The sequence below is a fragment of the Haliaeetus leucocephalus genome, unplaced genomic scaffold (assembly GCF_000737465.1).
Source record: "Haliaeetus leucocephalus isolate CR32 unplaced genomic scaffold, Haliaeetus_leucocephalus-4.0 Scaffold13, whole genome shotgun sequence".
NCBI classification, from domain to species: Eukaryota; Metazoa; Chordata; class Aves; order Accipitriformes; family Accipitridae; genus Haliaeetus; species Haliaeetus leucocephalus.
In genome coordinates this window covers 3,349,332-3,373,386 of record NW_010972449.1, presented here as the reverse complement: position 1 = coordinate 3,373,386, position 24,055 = coordinate 3,349,332, and the positions used below count along the sequence as shown (strand labels likewise).

The 24,055-nt window shown below is 50.9% G+C and overlaps 1 protein-coding gene across 1 annotated transcript; it reads left to right on the top strand.

Annotated features, from left to right (window-relative positions):
• Positions 1-52: 52 nt before the first annotated feature.
• LRRC75B (leucine rich repeat containing 75B) lies at positions 53-21,609 on the top strand. Its single transcript, XM_010575229.1, has 4 exons — positions 53-359; positions 5,034-5,162; positions 8,398-8,510; positions 19,957-21,609. Exons 1-4 carry the CDS (start codon positions 102-104, stop codon positions 20,477-20,479), a joined length of 1,023 nt encoding a protein of 340 aa, XP_010573531.1. The 5' UTR covers positions 53-101; the 3' UTR covers positions 20,480-21,609.
• Positions 21,610-24,055: the final 2,446 nt, after the last annotated feature.

The following is a 24,055-nucleotide window of genomic DNA, read 5'->3' as shown; positions in this document are numbered from 1 at the left end:
TAGCGGCCCGGCCCTCCCCGCCTCCCCCGGCGCCTCCCCCGGGCCGGGAGCCCGGCGCCCGCCCGGCCCGGAGCGCGGCGAGGCGAAGCGGCATCGCGGCCATGGGTTCCCGGCTGAGCCGGCAGAGCAGCCTGGAGGAGGAGAGCACGGAGGAGCCCTGCGGCGGCAGGCTGGAGGGCGGCCGGGGAGACTTCCATCTCTCCTCCCTGCTCCTCCACCCGCAGAAGCTGCCCGGGGTGCTGCGGAAAGCCTCGCCGGCTCCCTACGTGCGGCGGGTGGGCTGGCTCCGGGAGATCCAGGCCACCATCCGGGAGCACAAACGGGAGCACGCCGTGCACATCCTCAGGCTCCTTAGGAAGGTAAAAAAACCGCCGGCGAACCGGGCCCCCGGGGCGGACAAAGGGGCTGGGCGGCGGGGCCGGGGTCTGCGGTCCCCTCGGCCGGGCGGTGGGAGGCAGGGAGCAAGGGTTTCCAAGCCCCCCCCAGGTCCTGGGCGGTGTGGGTTTGCAGCTCCCCCCGCCTTGGCGGTGCGGGCTCTTTGTGCCGCCTTCGGTGGTTCCGTGCCCCGGCGGTGCGGGAGCCGCCGCGGTCGCTGCCCGGGAGCGGGAGGCGACGAGCCGGCCCGGCTCCCTGCCACCTCCCCGAGGGGAACCCGGCCGGGGAGAGAGGGGCTGGGAAGGAGGGTCGTGCCCCCTGGGCAGAAGAAGGGGTGTCCGAGCCTCAGCTGTCCCCATCCGCTGTCATCCCACCGTCACCACGTCCCAACACACCCGCCCGAGAGCTGTCTTATTGCAAGCCCCCCAAAAACGGTTTTGGAGAGGAGGTCTGGGACAGCCTAGGCGGAGAGGAAGAGGTAAAGGGGTCAGTGTATCAGTGGGAGGTTGTTTCTGCCTGCCGCCATTCAGGAACAGAAAAGCCAGTGTGCAGACAGCGTGGTGCCAAACTGATGCTGAGGACAGAGCCCTGCCGCTGGAACGGAGCCATCTCCTCCATCACTCAGTGCTACCATCACTCCCCAGGCAAGCTCAGCTCCCCTAAACTGCAGGCAACTCTGCAATCAGTAGCACAGGGGACAAATCCTCCCTCTGATTTGGACGTAAAATACCATCGGTTCTTAGCTTTATCGTTACAATCGTTGCTTTATCGTTACAAAGCGTTGCTTTGTTAGATAGTGACCTACTTCATCTTGGGAACATCCTGAGTTTCTCGCCACAGTGGCAAATAACCTTTGGGTGTGAGTACATTGGAGCGGGGACTGGCTTGCTGGGGGGCATTAACAGCCCTGTCTCTGCTCTGAACATCCTGGGTTTTACAACACATCCAACAGTGGTGGTCAATGCCCTGCGCTACCAGCAAGTTGCGCTCTCATGAGTAAGAATTTACAGGACCAAAAATTACGTCTCTACTTTTCCCGTCCACTGCCGTAGCGTTCACATGAGGATTGTTACCAGCACCACAAACACTCTTCTTGCCATGCACATAGACTGATAAACCCTCAGCAGAAAGCCTGTATGTGTGCACTGGTATGGCAGACAAGGGTTGAATAAGATTTCAAAGGCAGTTTTGGAAAGGCACTATTACAAGAAGCTTGTGAAGAAAAAGAGGCAACCACTCGCTTCATGAACGTGGCAATGTAACATGAACAGACTTCTGTAGGGTATGCCAGAGGCCAGAACTAAAGAATGTCATTTTCTATAGTGCTCAGCACCTCTCCTTGAGACTGAAGCACTGAAATCCTCCACAGACCTCGGAGGTCTCCAGAAGGTCCATCTGTGAACAGCCAGGGTTTGAATGCTAAGTCAGAGGGCCATCTGGAATGGAGGATCGTTTCTAAGCCCTCCTTTCAGTGCAGCCTGCCAGCTCCTTTCAGGATCAGTTAAACACTCGGCTTCCCCACATCTGTGGCTGAGAATTACCATGTCCAGAACACTCATGTTTTGTTCACTGCCCGACCAGTTCCCCTTGTTATTCACTGTCCCCATCTCTGCCCGTCCATGTCGAAATAGTGACCCTCTGTTCATCTGCTCACGACAGAGCAGTGGGACACGCATCCTGGAGTCACAACACAGCCTTCCTCCGCCAAGTAGGATGGGAACCCATCCAACGCCACCCCAAAGCCTCTGGTTCGTTTTGTGCTCAGACATTTCAGAGAGAGGGCTACACCACTAACGCGTACCACACCCTTCAAGAACTAAACACAACTGCCAGCCAGTCTGGGGTCATGTAATCAGAACCAGTCCTCCTCGCATGTCCAGCATCAGCTTCTAAGAACACTATGACCAGCGTTTTTTCCCATTTACAAATTTCCCTCGCTCCTCAACTAAATTCGGCCCTTAGCTTGGTCCCCAGCATGTCCTTCCTTACACAGACCGGCTTACCTCGGCAGTAACACGCTCTCAGGAGTCACGGATTAATGTGTCCCAGGGGAGGGTCTGTTTGTTACCTGTAAAAAGAGAGACACCTTGTTCACTCTAGCGGACAGCGAGGCTATTTAACACCATACCTCATCACTGTGCCTTGGGCCAGGGTGCAAACACCCCAGAAAAGGCAGAGCAATGGTGGGACCGGAATCGCAGCATCCTCAAGTGAGCAGACACGCTCAGCCAGACCAGAGGACACGGGTTCCCGATGCAGGGCAGCCTGCGGCTCCCAGCAGACACAGACCTCGTCCAGCCCTGCAGGCGTACGCCGTGGGATGTAGTTGTATCTACCAGTGTTTTTTGACCTGTGGGCTGTGGACTGCTCCTTGAATGTTGGGAGGGTGAAATAAAGTAAAACAAGCAAGCCAAGCAGAAGCAGATCCACTAACAGAGACGCAAGATCCCAGCATTTTAGAAGACTGCACAGAGATGCAACTGCAAACCACAGGTGTACGCTCACGTGCGCTTGCTTTGTACAGGAACACTTGGACAGCTCCATTTCACATCATCTTACCCGTCTCAGAAATACCCACCTGCAAAAGACAGACCAGCTTTCCTGCTGGTCTAACTGGGCAATGCTCAGCTGAAGCCAGGGGACACAACAGACTTACAGCAGCAAAAAGTCTGGTACAACCTGATTTCCCTGTGCCGAGACAATGGCCAAGTGTCATTTTTAAGATAACGGCACTAAGCCAACTGAACTGGCAAGACTTAAAATATTCTGCTGTTTGCAGCCGCCCTTTAGGTGGTACAAATTTTTTCAAGAAATGAGGTGGGGGGCTGGGAATAAGTAAGATGAACCAGAAAATGCCCTGGGCTAAGAATTTATGGACTATCAACATGAAGTGAATATTTACAGCTATATCATTTATAAAACCCTTGCAGGCAGGATTTATAATGGGAATGCAGATTCATCTTAATGGTATAGCTCCAGTTGGGGGAGTTTAATTACTGCTTTGACATGCACTGCTGCATGCCCAGCCATGCCATCCTCTCGACAGCTTTCTTCATCTGTGCATATTACACTTGGCGTAGGAGGCTCCATTTCCCTGAAGCCTTATGCTTAAGGGAGACATTGGCATGATGCCTTGGTACACTCCTGGCCCACATCCAGCTGTCTGTGGCTGTCTGTCCTTCAGCACTGATCCACTGCTTGGGTTCCTTGGTTGCTCCTGGGTATCATCTGTGTACACACAGCGATTGGGCTGTAAAGCATTCGATTTATTCTCCCTTTCTCCACCAGATCTGTAGCCAGGGTCTCTTTGGTGGTGTGCTCTCTGCTCGACCTAAGCATATCCACAGCAGGAGAGGCTGGATACAGCACTGGCTTTGATTGCTGCTTAGGGTTAAGATCCAACACCTCTGCCAGCTATGGCTCCATCCCTGCTGCTGATGTATGTGTGTACACCCTGCTTTTATTTTCCTCTCTCTTTTTTTTTTTTGAGCTCTCAGTGCATCTTTTGCTGGGTGGTGCCTGAAGCACACATTCAGTGGAGCATCGCGAACATATGGGGCACCCATTTGCTTATTCATTTCTCCTGGCAGCAGCATACAGAATGGGCATAGGACTTGTTTCCTCCCTCAGCTGAGCCCTCCTTGTCAACTGAATCAAACCCAGCACTACCCCTATTAGGGAGCTTTTTTGTTCTACATTTCTGCTCCTGGGGTATTTTTTTTTCTGCCCCCAGGGTATTTTAATGTGAGTACGTGATCTCTCTTTCCCAGATGCCTTTTTTAAATTTTTTTTTTCTTTTTCGCAGCTCTGTGGTACCTCCTGCTTGTAATAACTACATCATATATTAGATCTTAGCTTTCCTCTTAGCAAGAAACAGCTTAGTTCTTTGCAGTATCACCCATCTGGCCCCTGGGGAGGCTTTTTGTTCCCAAAGATGCTGAGATTTCTTCCAGCATGTCCAAAGGTGCCCCATACCCTGGTCTATGCAGGTAAGTTGCACGGACCACGGATGTTCCCCTCGCTCACACTGTGGACAATAGGAAAAGGACTCCCCATGACTGTCATGTATAGCCACCTATAAATTTACCATTACACCCAAAAGACAATACTGCCAGTGCTTAGCGCTTACTGAGAAATTCAAAGCACAGCTAAACTCATACTGACGGGCAGGACTTTGGGTCAGCCAGCCACCACCAGGTCGTATGGCAGTATCTAAATACCTGAGAAAGGTTTGATTCTTCCAGAAAAGCTGAGATTGGAGAAGCAGGTTTAGAGCCAGCCTTCCTGTTCAGTTTCTTCAGCAGATTCACCCACAGAGGCTGACAAAACTGTGAGTTTCTCTAGAGCTAATTCTCTCTGGGCTCCAGCCAGCCTGGAAACGATACCACTCTCACCTTCCTGTGGTACATGGAAACAAGGTGGTCAGTCCCTAGGCTGACTAGCTCAACTTAACACTGCAGCTCATTCAGCTCTCTGGCTGTCCACATCCCTCGTCACAGTAATGCTGGGTTAGACACAGCTGCTTCACCTCTGTTGGATAGTTTCCTGTATTGAGCAAACCAGCTGGCACCTCATCGGATTTGCTTTCTGGTTTCAAAACATGCCACTGTTATAGCTCCAAGGAATCCCGTGGATCTGACTGACTCTTTCTCTTGTAGGACCTGGGACTAGAAGGAACATTCCTCAATGAAGTGCTCTACAAAAATGCAACTTTCCTCAACTTGGTGGATCCCATCTCCCATGACTTGCTGATGAGCCTTGCTAGAGATCTGCAGTGTCCCAAAAAGGTGAACCCTTCCCTCAGCTTGATGAATACTTTGCAACATAGCACTGATGCAAAGAGAGCCCTAAAGGGGTGGCTGATGCTGGGTGGTGCTCAGCAATCCTTCAGAACCAACCAGTGTACGGCCTTAGAGTGGTAGCATAGAGATTGTTGTGCATATTTCTGTAGAAATCAGTTAAGACTACCTCAGAACATGAATGCAAATGAAGGAGGGGGCGGTTAAGCGCACAGAAATCAGGAATTTACTTTTTGTGCCAATAGTAAACTTGATGACAGGGTACAGGCCAGATAAAAATATATGGGGCGGATGGTGGTGCCGTATTCACTGCTATGCCCCAGAGGTTTAAAGCAGCTGGCTTATGGGGGGCTCATGGGGCTGCAGAGGGGAAGCCAGATCTCTGTACCTCTGCCCAGGCTGGTGCCTCTGCAGGAGGAGAACCACCTCTCTCTTCCTGAGCCCTTTGCCATATGTAACTACCCTAATCCAGCATTACATCCCCCCTATAGCCTCCCGGATCTGCGAGTAAAGAACGGTGCTGTAGGAATGCATTGCAACTCAGGGTTCAAGCAGCAAACGCATTATGTGCATGGTATCCCTGCACTGCTCCAGCACTTTCCTTCAGAGAACGAGGAGAGCAGAGACAAAGAAAGGCAAGGCTGAGCGCAGACAAACATCACAGATACCCCAGTCCCACTGCAACACCAGCATCTACTTCTGTTACCCTTTGCCACCACAAACACTTGGATTCGCAATACATCCATTTGCTCATCAGGCTTGGCAAGTGTCACGTTTGCTTTATAAGAAGAGCAGTAGAGTGAATTTCTTTATTCAGAGAGAGATATTAAGTACACACAGCTCAGAGCAAACAGCAGTGCCCCAGGGACTACATTGAATGCCTGGTGTAGATCAGTGGCATTTCTAACCTTGTTCTGCCATCTCCTGAGGCTCTCTGATAACAATTAACAAGTCAGGTCTCAATAGACAAACTACATCGAGCCAAAGTTTAATCATCATCATTGGGCTGCAGTGCAGCCTGAAAAAAAAAAATCTTCTTTTCAAGTGTAATTTTCATGCAAATTTTATAAGCATCTACAAGCAGGTGGGTTGCAGCAGTAGTACCTCTTAACCACACTTCACTTGATGTCATCTCCAGCTGTTCTACTTGACCATCTCCAACCTCATGCTGTGCAGTGCCCTTCAGGGGAGGCAGCACGAGGGGACACTACCCTACTCCAGTACCCAGGTGCCTAGCAGATAACCCACTACAATTTTTATATACTTGCATACACCATCCCACCCTCATTTTCTATGTCTTATAGATGCACGTGCTTATCTGCACTGACACATGTACCATTACATAGATAAGATTTTCCCCATTCCTAAGGAAGATGTTGAGTACCTGAGCTGCCCCTCAAAGCCAACAGGAGTTTAATTAAGGGGTCGGAGAGACTCAGTACCCTACAGCACCAGCACCCTTCCTGGCACGAACATCGGCAGACCACGTCCCCTCTCTGACCCTGGCTGAGCATCTGGTGGGTGTAACTGCATTACAGGCAAGCAGGCTGAGTGCAATTCCCAGTCTGTCCGTGGAAATTAAATCAGCGAGGACACGGGAAGGAACGGGAGGGTAATTCTCGGTTGTGAGCCAACAAACACTTGCAGAGCATTGTGCCAGCTTCCGCGCTGAAGCCTGGTGTGCACGTGCACCCAGTTGGAAAGGTTTGCTGTTGTAGGTGAGAGCAGGGTGCCAGTTTACAGCCTTGCCAGCACGGTAGTAGTCTAGAACAAGGCACCTAACCCAAGGACACAGGCCGGTCCCTGTGGGGCTCCTAGGGGAGCTGGGACAGGGATCAGGGGGTGCTCAGCTGAGCACCGAGGCTGGGATCCCTCGCCACTTGGCGCAGCAGAACAGCCACACGCTGGCAGCGCGTCCCCGGGGAGTTCAGCTGATTTGGTGGCTGCTTAGGAAAGTCACAGTGCAGCTGTTGGCCCACAGTACAGCACTTTAACCGCTTGCAATAAGGAATAAATTAGCATATTTCCTGACAGCTTTACTATGTGTTTAGCTATCAAATCCCTAAATGCACATGTTGCACCACAGCTGGAGGGCTGAGGAATGGGAATGCAGGTGTCTGTCAGCATTTGGAAAATATGGTAGAGGGGGCAGAAATCCCAGCGTTCAGCAGCTGCCATTTGCCATTCTGCTTCACCAGAGGAAGAAGGGTGCTGTTCAAAGTCATGGCGATAGAGAATGCACGCAAAAATAAACGCAGGAAGGTAGCGACCATCTTGGCGCGATCTTTTCCTGATGAGTTACTGCAGGGGCTGAAGGGAACTGCTGGCATTGGGAAGCTCCCAAACCCGAACTTCCAGGAGCAGAATGGACCAGAATGAAGTGAGATGTAGTACGGGGAACTCTCAGGTTCCCTGTCCCAGCACCTCCCAGCTGGAGCACGGGAGGGAACAGAGTCAGGGTGCTGCTGCAGGAGGAGCAGGGATGTCACAGGGCACATCTCTCCCAACAAGAAGCATCTCAGGGGTGGGACACGGGTGTTGACTGCTCAACTTTCCACATCAGGGTAACAGACAGTCAGTCCAAAGACAGTATGCAGTTAGAGTTTGGGAAGCACGGCAACATGGTAATTGATAGAGATTTAGCAGTCCTGTAACACAATGAGTTGGCAGCTTGTCTGCACAGCTGGGGATGGTGCTGCTGAGGACACAGCAGTGACGAGCTCAGGCACTCATGCGGACCCTACACTGGGCTTTTTTTGAAAGTGGAGATCTTTTGATGAAAAGGGTGTAGGGGGTCCCTGCACAGAGCCCTTCTGGCACTGTCAGCCACCCCGTGTTCCTGGGTGTTGCCTGGCCTAGAGCCAGACCCCCTGCCACTGCTCTAGAAAATAACCCCCTCTTCTGAGCTCCACTTGCTCCTGGGTAGGGTGTAAAATTGTCACCCCACTCTGGGCAGGAACATGTTGGCTGGCCCGGGGTCCCTTCTGGCAGTGCAGAACTACTACTGCTGCTCCTCCACCCCAGGAGGAGATGGCATGTGGCAGAGGCACCTCAGGCCTTCTCACCGTTCCTCTTTCATCCTCTCTTCTCTTCACCTCCTCCCTTATATACATGCCCCTGTTCCACTACCACCTCTGTTCCTTTCCCATCTTCTTCTGTCCTCCCCCTGACCTCCTGTTCTGCTGTGGCGCAGGCAGAGTCTAAGCTGTCCCTTTGCTTTCAGGAATATGACCCCTGGAAATCCTCAGACAGGATCTGCAGGCAGCTGATTTACCACCTAACCCCCCACTCGAAATGGCACCGGCACGGCATGCCCCGGAGGAAGTCCCAAGCGTGGTAAGCAGCCTGGCAGGGACGGTGTGGGTGGGCACAGAGGGGGATCTGCCAGGAGAAACTGTGCTGCAGCCAAGCTCCATCCCGGTCTGCCGCTACTGCCCTTCTCGCAGAAAGGCAGGACTGAAAACCTGCACGGCAGCCGCTGCTCCGTCTCTGAGAAAACCTCTAGCCAGACAGCACAGGGTCAGTACCAACACCCCTCTCCTTGATCTGGTTTGCCATTTACTCCTTTTTATGTAGTCTTACAGTTCCTCAACCTCTCCCAAGTGCACTGAAATCAATCCCGCTGATTGCACACTGCAGACAACCCTCCCGGCAGGGCTTGTAGGGTGTTTGGCCCTAGAGGCATGGCCAAATCTGGCAGCCTTACAGATACACACACCCACGTGCCAAGCTGAGCTGGCCCCCAGCTCTGCATCCCACTTTGTCCTTGTCTATCCCAGTATAACTTCTCTGCTTGTGGGGAAGGTCTCCCATTACGAGGCATTACCGCAAACAGATCACCCCATTCAGTAGGAACCACTTTGGGATGGCTGGGAGAGAGGTGACTGTCCTTACTTACCTCCCACTTCTCTGCCAGAACCAGGAGAGGGACCTGAGATGGTGCAGAGCCTCACGCACAGGGGACCCAACTCAAAGCCCGTGGGCCACTGACAGCTACTGGATGGCAGCTGCTTTCCACTACTACAAACATATTCAGACACCCACACTTGTTGCCTCCTTGACACTTGCTGGCTTTTCTAACCAGATAAAGAGCAATCCCTACTTCTTGTAAATCTAACCCTTTCTCCTCATTTTCCTCGAGCAAAGCTTGTTCCTATGACACAGATCACTGCTGAAGAAAACAGAGAAGCGACTGAGAGCTCATGTCAGCCCCATTAGCTTCACAGGAATTAACGCAGGATTGGATAAAAAAAAAATGGAAAATTGGCAGCACTCTGAGGATGGCCTTGGGCTTTCTTGAGACTTTCAGAGTCTTTGATACATGTGCCAGCAACTTAAAATCCCCCATGGGAATTGACATTTCCATCGTACCTTTCGTTCTAACAGGCAGATCCCCAGTGCATCTTAAGGAATAAAATCCCTAATACCAAGATTTCCAGGCCATCTGTCTCTCGTACCTGTAGCCCCACTTTGCCACCAGATCTGAGCACTCTGTGACTTTCAATGCTCTCATCCTCAGCATCTCACAGGGCAGGACTGCTAGGGACCAGTTTGCAGGTGGGAACCACAGCACAGACCAAGAGACCAGAGCTGAGCGAGTCCTTTTCCAGACCCAGTCAGTTAGATGACATTTTCCCTGTGGGATCCTGCAGAACACTGGAGATGTAGGATGTAGAAAGCAGGTCTGCCCTCGTCCCTGTCCTCTCCCAAGGCAGAGAGGCTTAAAGATAAGAAGTGCTGGAGGCAGGGAGAGCTCTATAGAGGGTGGCTGTCTCCATTTCTTTCCAAGCTCCCTTTTGCTGAAACCCAGCCTCCCTCTGGTTTTCCAAGTGAAAAATCCCTCCCTGCTGGTGCTTAACTCAACCCTGTGCCCCCACGCTCCTGTTTGCAGGCAGAACAAACCTCTTCTTCAGTTGGACTCCAGACTGGAGAGTCAAACTGGAGGCATTCCCTCTGACTGCCCAGCCCAGGGAGAAGAGAGAACTGCCTGCTGTAAAGTCATCACATACAACACAGAGAGCAGGTCTGTGGCCCAGAGAAGAACTCTGGGCCCCGTCAGCCCAAAATCCCCCACACAGGGGTCAGGCCCAAAGTATTGGCCAGGTACAGAGCATCTGTAAGCGCAAGCAGGGAGAGGACAGCAAGACAACGTGCGGTGGAGGGAAATATAGGTCTCAAACGGGTGGCTGCAAGGGGTTACATAATGCACAAAATACTTTTGATTAAATATTAAACAGCAGAGCTTCCTCTTTTAAGACTGGAGAGGAACTGGTTTGCAGTTTGCGGCAAAAGGCGCCTGCAGAGTTGGCATCCGAGGCCGCTGCAAGAAAATGGATGTTGCCAGTAGCAGGGAGGCAAGAAATAGCTGCTTCATTTGGAGAGATCAAGGCCTCATTTTGTCCAGCCAGGCTGTTTTTACCTGATCTGAATTCTCCACTTCCCCTGTCTGCTAGCGGGAGTATTTTACTATAATGTCTGTCTCTGAACCCGCACCCTTGGCTTGTACCCTTCCTGCCTTCAAGGTCCCATAAAAAGCATGGGTGTAACAGCAATATTTTGAAGGCATTTGTAAAATCTAGTGGGGATTTGGGACAGCAGGGAGGAATCAGTGTGTGGAGACCACGTTCACGAACTGAATTCTCCTCTCACTTTTGCACTCTCCTGGGCTTTGGGTTCTGGCTTTCACAGAGCTGATGCAGGACCCCCTCGTTCTCTTCTGAAATGCAATTTCCACTTTCTGGCAGCATGTCAGATGGATCCAGGAGATAATTAACAAGACCAGCCACACAGAGAGCTTAGAGCATCTGCCAGGTTTTAATTAACGTTTGGGCTGTTAAGGAGATGTGGTATGGGAGATGGAAAGGACCTGCAATACTGGAGCCGGATCACGCATCAGGCATTCCTCCCCACTGCCAGATAGCAAACCAGCAGGTCAGAAACAAACTAAGTGTAGGTACATCCCCATCTACTCTCAGTGGGACCTAAAACATCCAGCAAGTACAAACCTGAGCCACCCATTAACTGAAAGCAGAAAGAATAAGATAGATATCTTCAAGCACTCCTGTTTTGATACACAGCCAGGACAGCTGGAACTGTAAACTCTATTAAGAGACAATCATATTTCCACCAAGCAGGAACAGTCTTACTCTATTCATGCTATAGAGCCCAACCAGGTACTAAATATTCACAACTAGACTAAGTTAGCAAAGCATCAAACGTGAGAAGCTGCAGACACACAGAGATCTGTTCCTCTAGACCTCCTTAACCACAAAAAACCTCTGCTGCCCACTAAAGCCAGAGGTCCCACCTGCTTCCACTACCACCTTAAACACTGATATATTCAACCTAGGGCTATATATGACTGCAGCAAAGATGCAATGTGCCTTGCATAGGACACAGCGGGCTGCTGTTTATCCTGTTTAGCTATTCCTCTAAAGAGCTGCCGACAGAAGTGACTGTAATATGGCACCTGGCCCCGAGTCTGGGAGAGAAGTCAGGCCACATGATACTATCAGCCGAGTGCCCCATGCCAGAATCGGAGTCTGTACAGAAACATGGAAGGAGAAAGCTTATTGCGGTACAGTGGACTCTGCGCAACGGCAGCTGGAACAAGTCAGAGATCCAGCCCAGGCTGCGTCTGGTTTCTCTACTTGATTAAACTGTCAGAGGTGATGCTGGGGGGCAGTTTGCCCTCTTCATCCATGCTAGCAGGTTCTTGACAGTGGTTGCCTGCCTTGTACAATGAAGGATTAGCAGTGGTCCCAGCTGTGCAGTCACCCAAAGAGACTATTTCAGCTGCCCAGGTGATACTCAGACAGGTTTGCCATACTGAAAGCAAGGGGTTCAGTTCTCCTTTCCTGCAGAATCCCGTCTCAGGTCTGCAGTTACCAGTCAGCAGCTGACCTTGCTTGGGTTGGCTGCCTAACCAAACAGGGAAGTTGATCTCTTGGGGAATTTTAAAATTAAAATTCAGGGGGGTGTTAAAATTAAAAAGCTGGAGGATAAGATTTCCACAGCAGGGACCAGCATGACTTTACTGCACAATTGTCAGTCCCTTATATCCTAATGGGAATTCAGTTTTAGCACCATTTTACAGTTGTATAGATCACTCACACTTAATGAGCAGAATACATTCTGGACTGTTGTATAACTCCAGCTTCACTTTCTCATTAAATTGACATTTATAGTGTAAAGAGTAGTGGATTAAGAAATGCTCCTCTCTGCAGATACAGGCTTTTTAGGCTATCAGCACCACTTCTGTCATATTTTGACATATGCACAATTTTTGGATGTTATTAATTCTTGTTTTCAGAACTCTTGAGGCTTCCTTAATTCAGCATTGCAGGAGAACTATGTGTTCTAGTGCAAGTGCCACCATCTGCATCCCTGAATCTAAGGGGTGTATTACTTTTTGAGGGCAAAGCCACACCAGACTGCAGTTCAGAGCAGAGAGGCAGAAGGGTACCAGGTGAAGGCAGCCTTTGTCTGGAGAGCTGGATCACAGCCTCGTACTGCAATGAAGCAGCTGTGAATTACAACTGAGCTGTCCTGGCAAAGCCATGTCAGGGAAGCTTGTGTATCTTCCACTTGCTTCATCCCCAGAGCTGGCTACTTCAGTGTAACTACTTCCTTTCTTGAGTGCAACGGGTCAAACCTGAATCCACAAAACATGCAGGCAGTAAACACAGAATGATCTTCACAAGCAGGGTGTTCCTGGCACAGAAAGAACCCCAGATTTTTCACACAGTAACTGGTTATGGAAGAGCAAAGGCAGTTGTGTGCACGGAGTTAACTCCCAAACTGCATGCACCTGGGCTTTCCTTTTCACAAGTCTCACCACAGTTTTACTTTACTCATCTGAGTAAATTTCATCTTGGCCAGTCCAAAGCTGGGTGAAGAATAGAATATCCCTTCTGGGCTCATTGCTCTGTTTCTCAGTTATTGATGTGCATTGCTCAGACGTTGCAGCATTAGATGCACTTTTAAAATGCAATGAAAACACTTGTGTCTAGAATAGACTGTAAGAAACAGCTCTAAAGAGCTTTGGATCGTTTTTTTTTGTTATTTTCTTGAAAACATCACTTAAGGCTGCAGATGACAGTTCTGGCAGATTAGATCCTAGACTTCACACGGCATGAGGTGAATATTAACTACAGCTTCGTGTCACCCTTATGCAACAGGGTAAATAGGCACCATCATTCCTGCTTTAGAAATAGGAAGCCAAGTCAGAGAATACCAGTCAGTTAACTAAAGCCATATGGTAATAGTCATATGGGAGTGCAGGAACTGCCCCATACAATGTTTTCAAGAAGCTGCTGCTCAGAGATGTCAGCTGGACAGACATGAACTGGTGAATAAATTGTGGGGAGAGGCAGGAACTGTCCCCTGCCCTCATCTTCCAGGGCAGGGAAGCCCAAACACTACCCGTGATCAGGGCTCCCAGCAGCATCAAGAGGCAGGTACATCTGCAAAGGCCGTTAGAGATGGTGGAAGGGGTCACCCAGCAACTTGACACTGCTCTGTCACAGATCAGAAGAAAAAGTCCAAGACTGGCAGGCAGGAGAAGCAGGACACTTTGATAGAGAGACAGACAATGAGTGAAATAATGGAGGCTGGGTGTCAAATGGTAGTTAAAAGGAATCAGCAGGGACCTTGTGCCTTCATGACTCTTACGCAGTTGAAGCTCTGAGAAGAACATAGGCCGATACGTGACATTTACAGCGAGGAGGCAGCATTATTCCCTGCTTTGCTAGGACAGACTTAAATAACGAGGGAAAACAGCCAGAGGTCTCGGATGGATCAAGGGGCAGCAGGAGGGAGGCCAAGGGTTCACAGCTCTCTTGAACACACCTTCAAGGACAGAGGGAAGACGACAGCAGAGCCAGGAGGAGGAGAGGCACTCGGCTGCACCATCACCTATAGATATCCACGTCCCACGCCAGCTGCAAAGGGAGGGTGGTAGGAGAAAGGCTACTTTTGCTCTCCCTTCTCTCCACAGCGAGGGATGTCTTCACAGTTGATCAAAAGAGCTTGGGTGCAAGGATGGAGACGCGACTAAGGGACTTCTGATGGAAGTGGGCTGTTTGTGCACTGCCTCCGTCTTTACAGCGGTGCTGGGCCCAGCCTCAGAACAGCTCAGGCTGGCTTAGTCTAGGTCCGTGCTTTTGGGGCTTCTCTTTCCATGTCTCACTAGAGGCAGCTAAAGCCAGCCCTGCACAGCAGCACCCTGTACCACAGGGAAGCAAAGCAAGGAGATTATGCTAAGCAGGCAATTAAAAAGCCTGGAGTCCATCCCCTAAATCGCTGCTCAAAGCAGAGAGGTTCTCTGAAAGGAAGAGCAGCCAAGAGATACCCGACTCATGGCTAATTAGCCACTACTGGCAGGGCCTGTTAATGAAGGGGGGGGATGCACAGTGATGGGAGTCTCTGGCATCAGGAAAATTTTACATTTGGAGGCAAATTAAGTGTAAAAATAAGAGGGAGAGGGGGAGAAAGCTGGTAATTCCCCATAGAGACAGGCAGGGAGTAGCGGGCATCCCTTATTACTGAAATCCTGTCTGACTCTTGCTGTCTCCTCCCAGCCTCTCTCCGTGGCATGGACACAAGGAGATGAGGGTGGGACTCCAGGAACCTGAACATTTTGGGGCTGAACAAGCTCCTCCAAACCCTACAAAGCTAACAAGAGGTCAAGCACCTCTGTGACTGCTGCAAGCCCCACCAGAGCAACAATTGTGAGCCTTTACACCCCTTCCCTGCAGCCACCAAAGAATTCAGCTGATGAGCAAGAAGCTGAAGGGATTCAGTGCTAATAAAAAAGTGTGCTGAGCCCTCAGCTTCATGGACTTAAAGAAGCACCTGGAAGAGGGCCTAAGGGTAAGGCTCCTTGGGACAGGTCCTGGAGACAAACAACTAGCAATTATTTTCAGGTCTAATTGTTTCACCTCAAGACAGCTCTGAATTTGCTTACATTAGCTGAGTTCTGAGGAGGCAGGGACAGCGACAGAGCCTTTATATGGGGAGAGGAAGATTTTTATCCCAGAAAAAAGCCAAGGGAGGTGCGAGATGGTCTCATCCCTTTCCTGGCCCACATTCCTGACTGAGAGATAGAAAGCCTTCTTCTGACACCTGCAGGTCCCTCAGACCCTTACGCTGTCTGGGCTGATCCTCAGTGGTTCTCACATGGCCAGGCTCATGGTGCAGCCTGGGGACTGCTGGCCCACTGAAGAACAGAGCTGGTAGCTAGGGAAGGGTAAGTGGGAACAAGGGCAGACCCCAAGGAGGGTGTTGGGAACGATGGAAGGAACAACTTCTTTCACTTGGGAAACAAGGAGACGGACCTAGAAGAGCTGTCATCCCTCGGGAGGGCTGGACTAGGGTTGCAAGCAGGGTGCTGACCCCTTATACACGGGAGGGCGGGCAGGCACCGTTCCTCACTGGATGCTGCATCTAGGTCCAGGCAGGCAGTGCAGGGAGAGGCTGCTGATTGCCCTTGCTTCTTGCTCAGAGTTTCACAGAATTTCTCACTTGCAACCGTTTCTCTAGCATCTGAGGGAGTGGGGGTTTGTTTCCTCTCTAGGCTTGCTGCAGATAATACAAACACAGTCTGCTTCTCTGCATCCAGCGTCCAGATCCTTGTTAGATGCAAATCCCCACAATTATAAATCTGCACACAGCACCAGTTGCGGTAGCATTAGGTTAATCCAGCCTCCAGTGCTTTGCAGTCCTCTGCTCACAAGCCCCATGGGCATCAAGAGCCACGTCGCTAAGTAGCTGTTTTGTCTCACACAAAGAAAAAAAGCTTCTGCAGCTGAAGCAATCTTTAAGCCTATTTTACTTGCAGAAATTAGGGGATAATAGATGACCTGTTTCCCTGGAAATAAACCTGTCATTTTCTCAGCTGCTGCACAAGTGTCTGAGAGCTTGGTGTACTGTGTATCGTGCCCCCCACCCCACAAGAGAAATAGAGCTTAGCAGAGCCCCCCCAAAAACACCAAGCGTCAGATAATTCAGAGTAAAGAATCTACCCACGTCTCCCTGTCCCTTTTCTGACAGCAGATATATCTACCTCTAAAGCAATAGAGGAGAAGGAGTGGGCAGCTATTCTGCACCCTGCCCTAGAGCTGGTATTTAGCTGCACCTCTTGGAGCTGCCCAGAAACGCCAAGGAGGCAAGGAGGAGAGCTGCCAGGGTTCACAGCATGCGTGGGGCGTCAGATCTCATGCTTCAGCACTTACCAGAGAGCTGAGAGCCTGGCTGCAGCATTAGGGGCTATGTCCGCCAGGGCGAGGCTTCTACAGACACATCCCTACAAAAGGCATTTTTATAGGCAAGAGAACAACTTAAACACAGGAGGAGCCCCCAGTGCTGAGACAGGAGGCCCAGAGTCACCCTGGCAGGGACAGCAATGAGGGCAAAAGGAAGCAGCAAAAAACACAGGAAAGGAAAGAAAAACAAGCCAGCAAAGGAGGGAGGGAGGGCTCTGGCACAGGACAGGACGCAGGAGGGTTTAAGCACATGCAGCCAGGAGCAGTCCAGTCTGGAGAATCAATTACGGGAAGATAATTTGTCTGCTTGATTGAAGCCTCCTTGGGGTATTGGCTTGTTGCTGGGGAGAGCAGCAGAAGGTACCTGCTCTGCTCAGAGCACGATCCACGACTTATTACTGCAGTCCCTGCGTAGCAGCCAACGGGAGGGGAGGCTTGACGGGCAGAGACGGACAAGCGCGTTGCTCCCGTCCTCCTGACATTTCCCCTCACTTATCGCCGTCTGCGCTCAGAGCCAAGTCACCCAAAAGGGGACCCCAAGAGCCACTCAAAACTTGTCCCCCGTTAAGAAAGCTGCTGTTGCAGACGCAGCAGGATAAACCGGCACCTGAATGCTGAGGCCCGGCAGAGGGAGCGGTGCTGGCTCAGCCGTGCCCTCCAGTGGTCCCCACTCCCTCCTGGTTCCCATCCCCGTATCAACTGGGGGGAGCGCTAAGGCTTGTTCCTTGTAGATTTGCAATAGGAAGGTCAGAGGAGGCTTTGCACAGGCTCAGGCAAGGCTTGGGCTGGGGTGTCCCTATGTTTGTCTCCTTTCTGTTCCTACACCCAATTCCCCCCCACCCAGGATCTGCAATGGGTTGACAGCACTGGGGATGAAAATTTCCAGGAGCCACAGGCTGCGTTCGCGCAAAACACGCGCTGAAGTAATTACAGATTTGCTTATCCTGTATTACCCCACAACCCCAACAGAGTCTTACGCCAGAGGAGGCTTCTGTCTCATCTCTTGTACCAGCCCCTGCTGGATATAGGGGACCATTTCCCTTATGCAGTCAGGTTTACACTCCAGATTCATTTCTCTCTGCTTAATCTGACCAATATGAATGCACACCTCCACTGTGGATTTGCTGCTTAGCTTTGCTAGAACAACAAGTACTCCATATCAAACACCCAGATAAAAAATCCAGCACAGCTTAGGGGGTAATGCTGTGCTAGGGAGACCTGAAACTCTTCCAGCTTTGAGGCCAGTCCCTGATAGATTTTATACAAGTTGAACCCTTTTTTTGTGGCAGATTGTGTTACACCACTGCCAGTGGTTGGTGACAAACTATAAAAAAAAAGCACACGTCATTTTTCCAGGAGAGCTGAAGAAATACAGCTCCCAGGCAGCCTGGGCTGATACCACGCATCCCTTGGATTAGCAGGAAAAGGGAGGCTGCCCAGTGCCATCCAGACTGCAGCATGCACAGTTCACAACTCCTACTGCTACTGCAGCAGCTAAGAGAGCTGCACCACTGCTAGAAGCAATGTGGTTGATTAATTCTTCACAATCCTGTTTGTGGGGCCCTGATATTGGAGAGATATAAAGTACCATCTTCAAGTGAAGGCCCTTTGGAGAACTCACTTGTGTGCTTTCGGACCAATTATAATTCATCAGTACATCAGTCTCTGCTGTTTTGACAGCACAGACAAGCGCCGCTCCCCTTGCCCCTTCCCATGATCCACTGAGGAGCACTCTGGGTCATATGAAGTGTAAACATTTAGTAAGTAATACATAAAGCTCTTTTAAACCTTTAGGTCTGAATGTAAGTTATTCCATACTGTTATTACCTCTGTACCATGAGAGCTCATTAGCTCAAATGCATCTTTGCAGATACAGCCTCAGCCTTGCACAGTGAATTCCCATGGGAAGCACAGGGACACAGAGAAGCAGCCTGAACAAAGTGCTGCTAAACCCAGAGCAGGAATTCGTGGGCTTGATAATTGACAGGGCAGGCCACGAGGTCTTTCCACCTCGCGCTCCTACAAGGAAGCTCAGCTACCAGTTTGCCAGTGTTGAATGTGTCCACGAAGGGCTGTTGCCTGCACCGATGCACGTTTATTCACTTGTGTTATTGCATGCTCATAGGGGATTATTAAGGACTGAAATTTCCAGGATGCCATGAACTGCATACATAAAGCAAAGCTGTAGAGGCAGCGTCACATCCTCTCCACAACTGCAGAAGGGCCTGGCAACGCTAAGGCTCGTGGGGACAATCTCACCTGCCACGGGAGCTCCTGCGGTGCTGCAGCCTCCTCCGAGGAAATTGCATGTCCCCATGTACCCATTGCTCTCAGGGACTGGCTGTGCCACAGGTGTGCAGGACGCTACAGAGAGCCAGATAGGAAGAGTGGGGACCTTCAAATTGGTGGTTAATTCTTAACCCACCCTGCTCCTCCCAAGCTCAACAAGGCACTTACAGACCCACTGAGCACATGATTAATGATGCTAGTGGGGGTCCTACTAGGGCTCCCATATCATTAAAGCTAGATGTGCCTGAAAGGACAGCAAGACTAATATTTACACTGCAGGATGAGGTTCTCATATGTTACACCAACACATATTCCTGCTCAAATCTTAAAACATCCCACTGGCTTCTCTAGCCCCACAGCTCTCACTTCTCACAGCACTCTCACAAACCCCCAGTCCGTCGTAAAACTCCACATCCCACTCCCTTCGCATACCCAACAGTCCCATAGCACAGCTTTACCTGCTGTACAGCTTGCCTACCTCCTCCTCACTCCGCTTGCCAGGCAGACAGCAAAAGAAATGGCTGAAACCATCTCTCTAGATTTCTTTTAGCACCCTTATGCCCTCCCCGCCTCCTCACAGCTGCAGCAGATCCCAGATGATCTGCTGACCACAGAGACCCAAATAGGCTGCCACTGGTGCTGCTTACTGACTAAGTGCTGCTTGGGAAGGCTTTTAAAGGGACATGCAGTAAATCCATTCCTGGAGTGCAGTCTGCCTATAGATTGTTTTCCTGATAAAATACCCATTTCTCAGCCTTTTAACACCGCTGGCCTCTGCGGTAGCCCTGCGGCACGGTCTGTTTGCAACAGACCTTGGCATTCACCTGGAGAGGCGGCACACACAGTGCAAACCAGTGCACTTGGAAAGTTTGCTTGCCTGGGTTGTTTTTGCTTTCTGTGCGTGAGTGTCTGTACACGCACATACAGACAAACCCTTTGGAATGTGCTAGTGGAAGACGCTTTAGCATCCTATGTTTAGCCAGTTCTGGCAAAGTTTATGTGTAAGTGATGAGAACATACAGGAAAGCCCCAGGACGCAGTCTGCCCCGAGGCATGGTGCAAACCTTGTGCTCGTTTCCCCGGTGAGCTCCATTAACCCTTTGCTTAACGTTCTAGCCCACGTTCTTAATGAGTTCTCCCCTGTCACGAGTACTTTCTCACTTGGGTGAGAGGTGGCTGAGAGCGGTCCCCTTAACGATCTCTCTCTCTCTCCCCCTTTCCGTCATTAGCCTGAAGACCAGCCTGCAGAAGAAGGTGAGCCAGGACTCCATGGATTTGTCAGGGATCCCCCTGACCATGCGGGATGTCCACCGCATGGCCTACTACCTGCAGAACAACGGGGACCACCTCACCTCTGTGGACCTGAGCTTCACCGAGCTGAATGATGACATGGTGCGCCTGCTGCTGCCCTTCCTCTGGGCGCTACCCAAGCTCACCCACCTTTCCCTCAACGGCAACCGACTGACGCGGGCAACCATGAAGGAGCTGACTGACACCATGAAGGACATGAACAAGTTCCCTTGCCTGGCCTGGGTTGACCTCGGCAACAACGTGGACGTCTCCTCCATGCCGCAGCCGCTGCTCGTGGGCCTGCGCAAGCGCCTCAGCCAGCAGACCACGCTGCCTACCATTTACGAGGCGCTTGACTGCGACTCGGAGATCTCCAGCGGGCACGAGGGCAGCCAGCCAGAGGATGAAGCAGCAGGAAGCACCCCGCCACGTGCTTTTTCTCAGCGGGGCTGTGAGAGGTGACTGGACGACAGGCCGGCGCTGGCACGCCGAAGCTGCCCCGAGGAGAAGTCTTGAGTACAAACATCAAGCAGAGGGCCAGCTTTACCGGCTTCCTTTGGCTCTTCTCTCTCGCCTTCCCTGACATCTCCCCCCACTTGCTGTGAGACGAAAGCCTGTTGTCCCCCCACAACGTGCTCCGCTCCCTCCCCTCACTGCCAAACCCATCGCCCACGTTCCAGAGAGGAACCAGTGACTTACAGTGAACCTGGTCCCCAGGCAGGGTCTCACTGGAAGACGGGAAAAGACCTGTCGGAGTCAAGAATCTCCTCCAGCAGCCATTGGGTTGAGGGAAAGGGATGGGGGGGAACCTAAAACAGAAACAGGCTTGTAGTTTACTTCCTTTCTTCCTTTTCCTATGCACCTTGGAAACCTTGGGACCTGCAGCCTTGAGTGTGAAAGGAGGTACCCCAAGAGCCTAGCTGCTGTGGAGCTTAGTTGAAGGGCTCAGAGGCCAGAGCTGGAGCCCGGCAGTGTGTCTCCCTCTTGTGTCTGGCTCCTTTTGTTTTGTGTTTTTTCCTATTGTGTGTTTTGTATTAACGTCTGAACAAAGGGACTTGGTCAGAGACCATTGGATCGCATAGGCTGGGGCGGACACATGGCTTGGAACTGCAGCATCAGGATATTTGCTGTGTGACCGGGGTGAGAGGGAGGGGAAGGAGGTATGTGTTGGTGGGAGCATGGGGGATGGGATGAGTTGGGATGGGATGGAATGGGAGGAGGGGGGGAGGAGAGGGAGGGGGAACAGTCTTGTGGATTAGCAGGATCGATTTCAAAAACTGTGCTTTTGTACTAAAATTACAAGTTCCAAGTGAAATGGAGGAAAAGCAGACAGCTAAACGCGTAACTGTGGCACTAGAGGAGCAAGCAGTGAACGTGCCAGAGGTGGGCACTTCCCAAAGTAAAGCGCAAAGCTTCGGCTCCTCGTGGCATATCGCGTACCTCGTAATACAGACATGATGTGAGCAGCTGCATTGCCATTTCCAATGCTGTCCAAAAACCAAACCACTGATGCAATATTTCTAGTGTTTTCCACATTGCTCATGCACTATGTAAACATAATAAACAGTTCTCTTGGAAACGCGTGTGAAGCACTACGGAGTCTCAGTGTGTGGGTCGTTCCCAAATCGAGCCAGCAGCCCAGACACTGCAAGAATATGGACCGGGAGTCCTTATGCAGTGCCTGCACAGTGTGGGAGAGGATAACCAGGTACCATTCACATTGGTGAGAGTGGTTCATTCCTCTAAGGCAAGTGAAATGTGGATGTTCGTTTGTGGTAGGCTGCCGCCCTTTGTGTTGCAAGGTGCTAATACCAATAAACTGATCAGACTTTAGCTGGTAAGTCAAGTCCTCTCAATTGTCTGTCCCACAGGAATTCAGAGAGCAGATATGTCTTTTAAAGAGTTAAAAGTTAAAGACACTTTAACTTTAAAGGCATATTAAAACCCCCATATAAATCCTGGCCCTCCTAAATTAACAGTGGTAACTTTGCCCTCCTCTGCTGATTCTCTATGGGAGTCTCAATGCATATAAGCAACTCTCATACACTAAGCCACAGAAATCCACATGAAATAGATACATCTTTCATGTTCCTTGCTGATTTTACAGGACATCGCAACATGAAAATCGGTGATATTTATCAAGCGATTTATCCCCTTTGGACCAAGAGTGTGAGGGCGCTGGAAGGTATTGGTGTCTCTGATCAACCACTGAAAGCACCAGATAGATCCAGTCCTGAGGAAGAAAACTGGGTTTAGAGTGCTGAGTATTACAACGTGACACTGCAACTGCTGGACCCAATCCTGTTTGCACTCGGGTCACTGGATGCTTTGCCGCTGGAGCAGGACCTCACAACCTTCATGTTGCTAACTTGCAAACAGAGGTGTTGTAAAGACTCTGTCCTGCTGACCAAAAAGAGCAGAAGATGCAACAAGGTAAAGCAAATATAGCTAGGGCCAGGTGCTACCGGCCCCATCCCAGTGGGGTTAGAAGAGAAAAGGCCTTGAGATAGCCAGAATATGATGTTTGGCCAGGAGGGTGGGGAACGGGGTTTGCAAATGTAGCCAGACCCCAGCACAACCAAAGGTGGGAAGGAAGCACGTGCTCCCCTGCACAGTTGTCACCCAAACCCACTTTTTAGCCCTTCTAGTGAATCTGGCAAAGTGGAGTAATTTCTGTGGCAAAGACTGTATTCGGGGAGCACGAGATTGTTTTACAAAAGGCAAAACAGAGCTGCTCAAGTGACCATTCCCATTACTGGGGGAAGGGCCATGCTGCTTCCAGAGGTCACTGCCTGACTCTCTTCTCACAACTTGTTTTCCCTTCTCAGCATGGTATCTGTTTCCTCCCCTGCTGTGGAAGAGATGGTATTAATTTTTTCTTCTCTTCCTTCCAAAATACCTTTCAGCAAAAATGAAAAGCATTTCAAATGTCAGCAAGATCTGCTTAAACTCTTACAGTCTAAGCAGAGCAGCACTCTGTGCCAAGAAGAAAACTTGGGCACAAAGCATTTAAATGAAGCCTTGGAGCCACCTGGTGAGTCAGCGGCGTATCTAGAAAGAGGGAGCAGGGGTGCTGAGCATTCAGTCTTTGGCTCTGAGCAGTCTCTGCAAGGCTCTGCATCAAGGCATCTTCACAGTTTTTCAGTGGCACCCTGCCAAAACGAGGCGAGACCCCCAGCGTGCAGCCCACCACTGACGCAGCTCTTCCCTGCAGTCCCTGGCCCAGCCCCAGGCAGGATCTGCGCAGCCGGTTTCCAGCCCTGCCGAAAGTCGTGGTTTTGGTCTGAGCTGTGCTAATCAGCAGGATGGAGATAAGACGTTCAGCCCCTTGCAAGGGAATTCTGTGCTAATCACTGGCGATGCCGGGCTGCTGGTTGGCAGCTCCAGGAGCTGGAGATAAAGCATGGCTTGAAACAGACTGGTTCAGCTGGGCAGCTGTGAGATCTGTGTTTATTCCTCCATACGTACTTGGTTGCTTTGCCATAGAAACCTCCTAATGGAGAACTGGTTGTGAATAAATAAACGCAAATGCAAATTACAAGGTCCCGACCTAGGAAACTTCCACCGCTTCTTGGATGAACTCCGATGGGCAGCAACTTAGTTGTGGAGAAACTCACAGCACACCCAACTGTTCCCTGCCAGCTCCTGACTGCACCCACAGATGAGGAACACTGCGGAGCACGGTGGTGTGCATCCAGCTCCAGAGCTGTGAAGTGCCCCAGTGCCCCCCACCAGATGAGCTGCACGCTCAAGGAGCGGGCCTGGTGGCCCCAAATCCGGAGGAAGCTTCATAAAAGCCGAGTTCACAAACCAGAGAGGGTAACACAACCCAAATGAGCCTTTCCTTGCACTGAATGAGAAAGCTCAGGGCTCTCAAAGAGGATTAAGGGGATGAGCTGCTAATTCAGGTCTCCTCACCCATACCCAGAGGGACCAGCTTTGTTATGCTCCTAGATCAGGGCATGTCTGCCCTGCAGTGAGCCTCTGTCTACTGCTAGATAACACAGCGGGAGAGACGGATCCCTGTCATACTGAATA

Coding starts and splice junctions, on each gene's coding strand:
- LRRC75B (XM_010575229.1), top strand. CDS start 102: ATGGGTTCCCGGCTGAGCCGGCAGAGCAGCCTGGAGGAGGAGAGCACG. Junction 5,163..8,397: donor ATCTGCAGTGTCCCAAAAAG/GTGAACCCTTCC, acceptor CTTTGCTTTCAG/GAATATGACCCCTGGAAATC. Junction 8,511..19,956: donor CGGAGGAAGTCCCAAGCGTG/GTAAGCAGCCTG, acceptor TTCCGTCATTAG/CCTGAAGACCAGCCTGCAGA.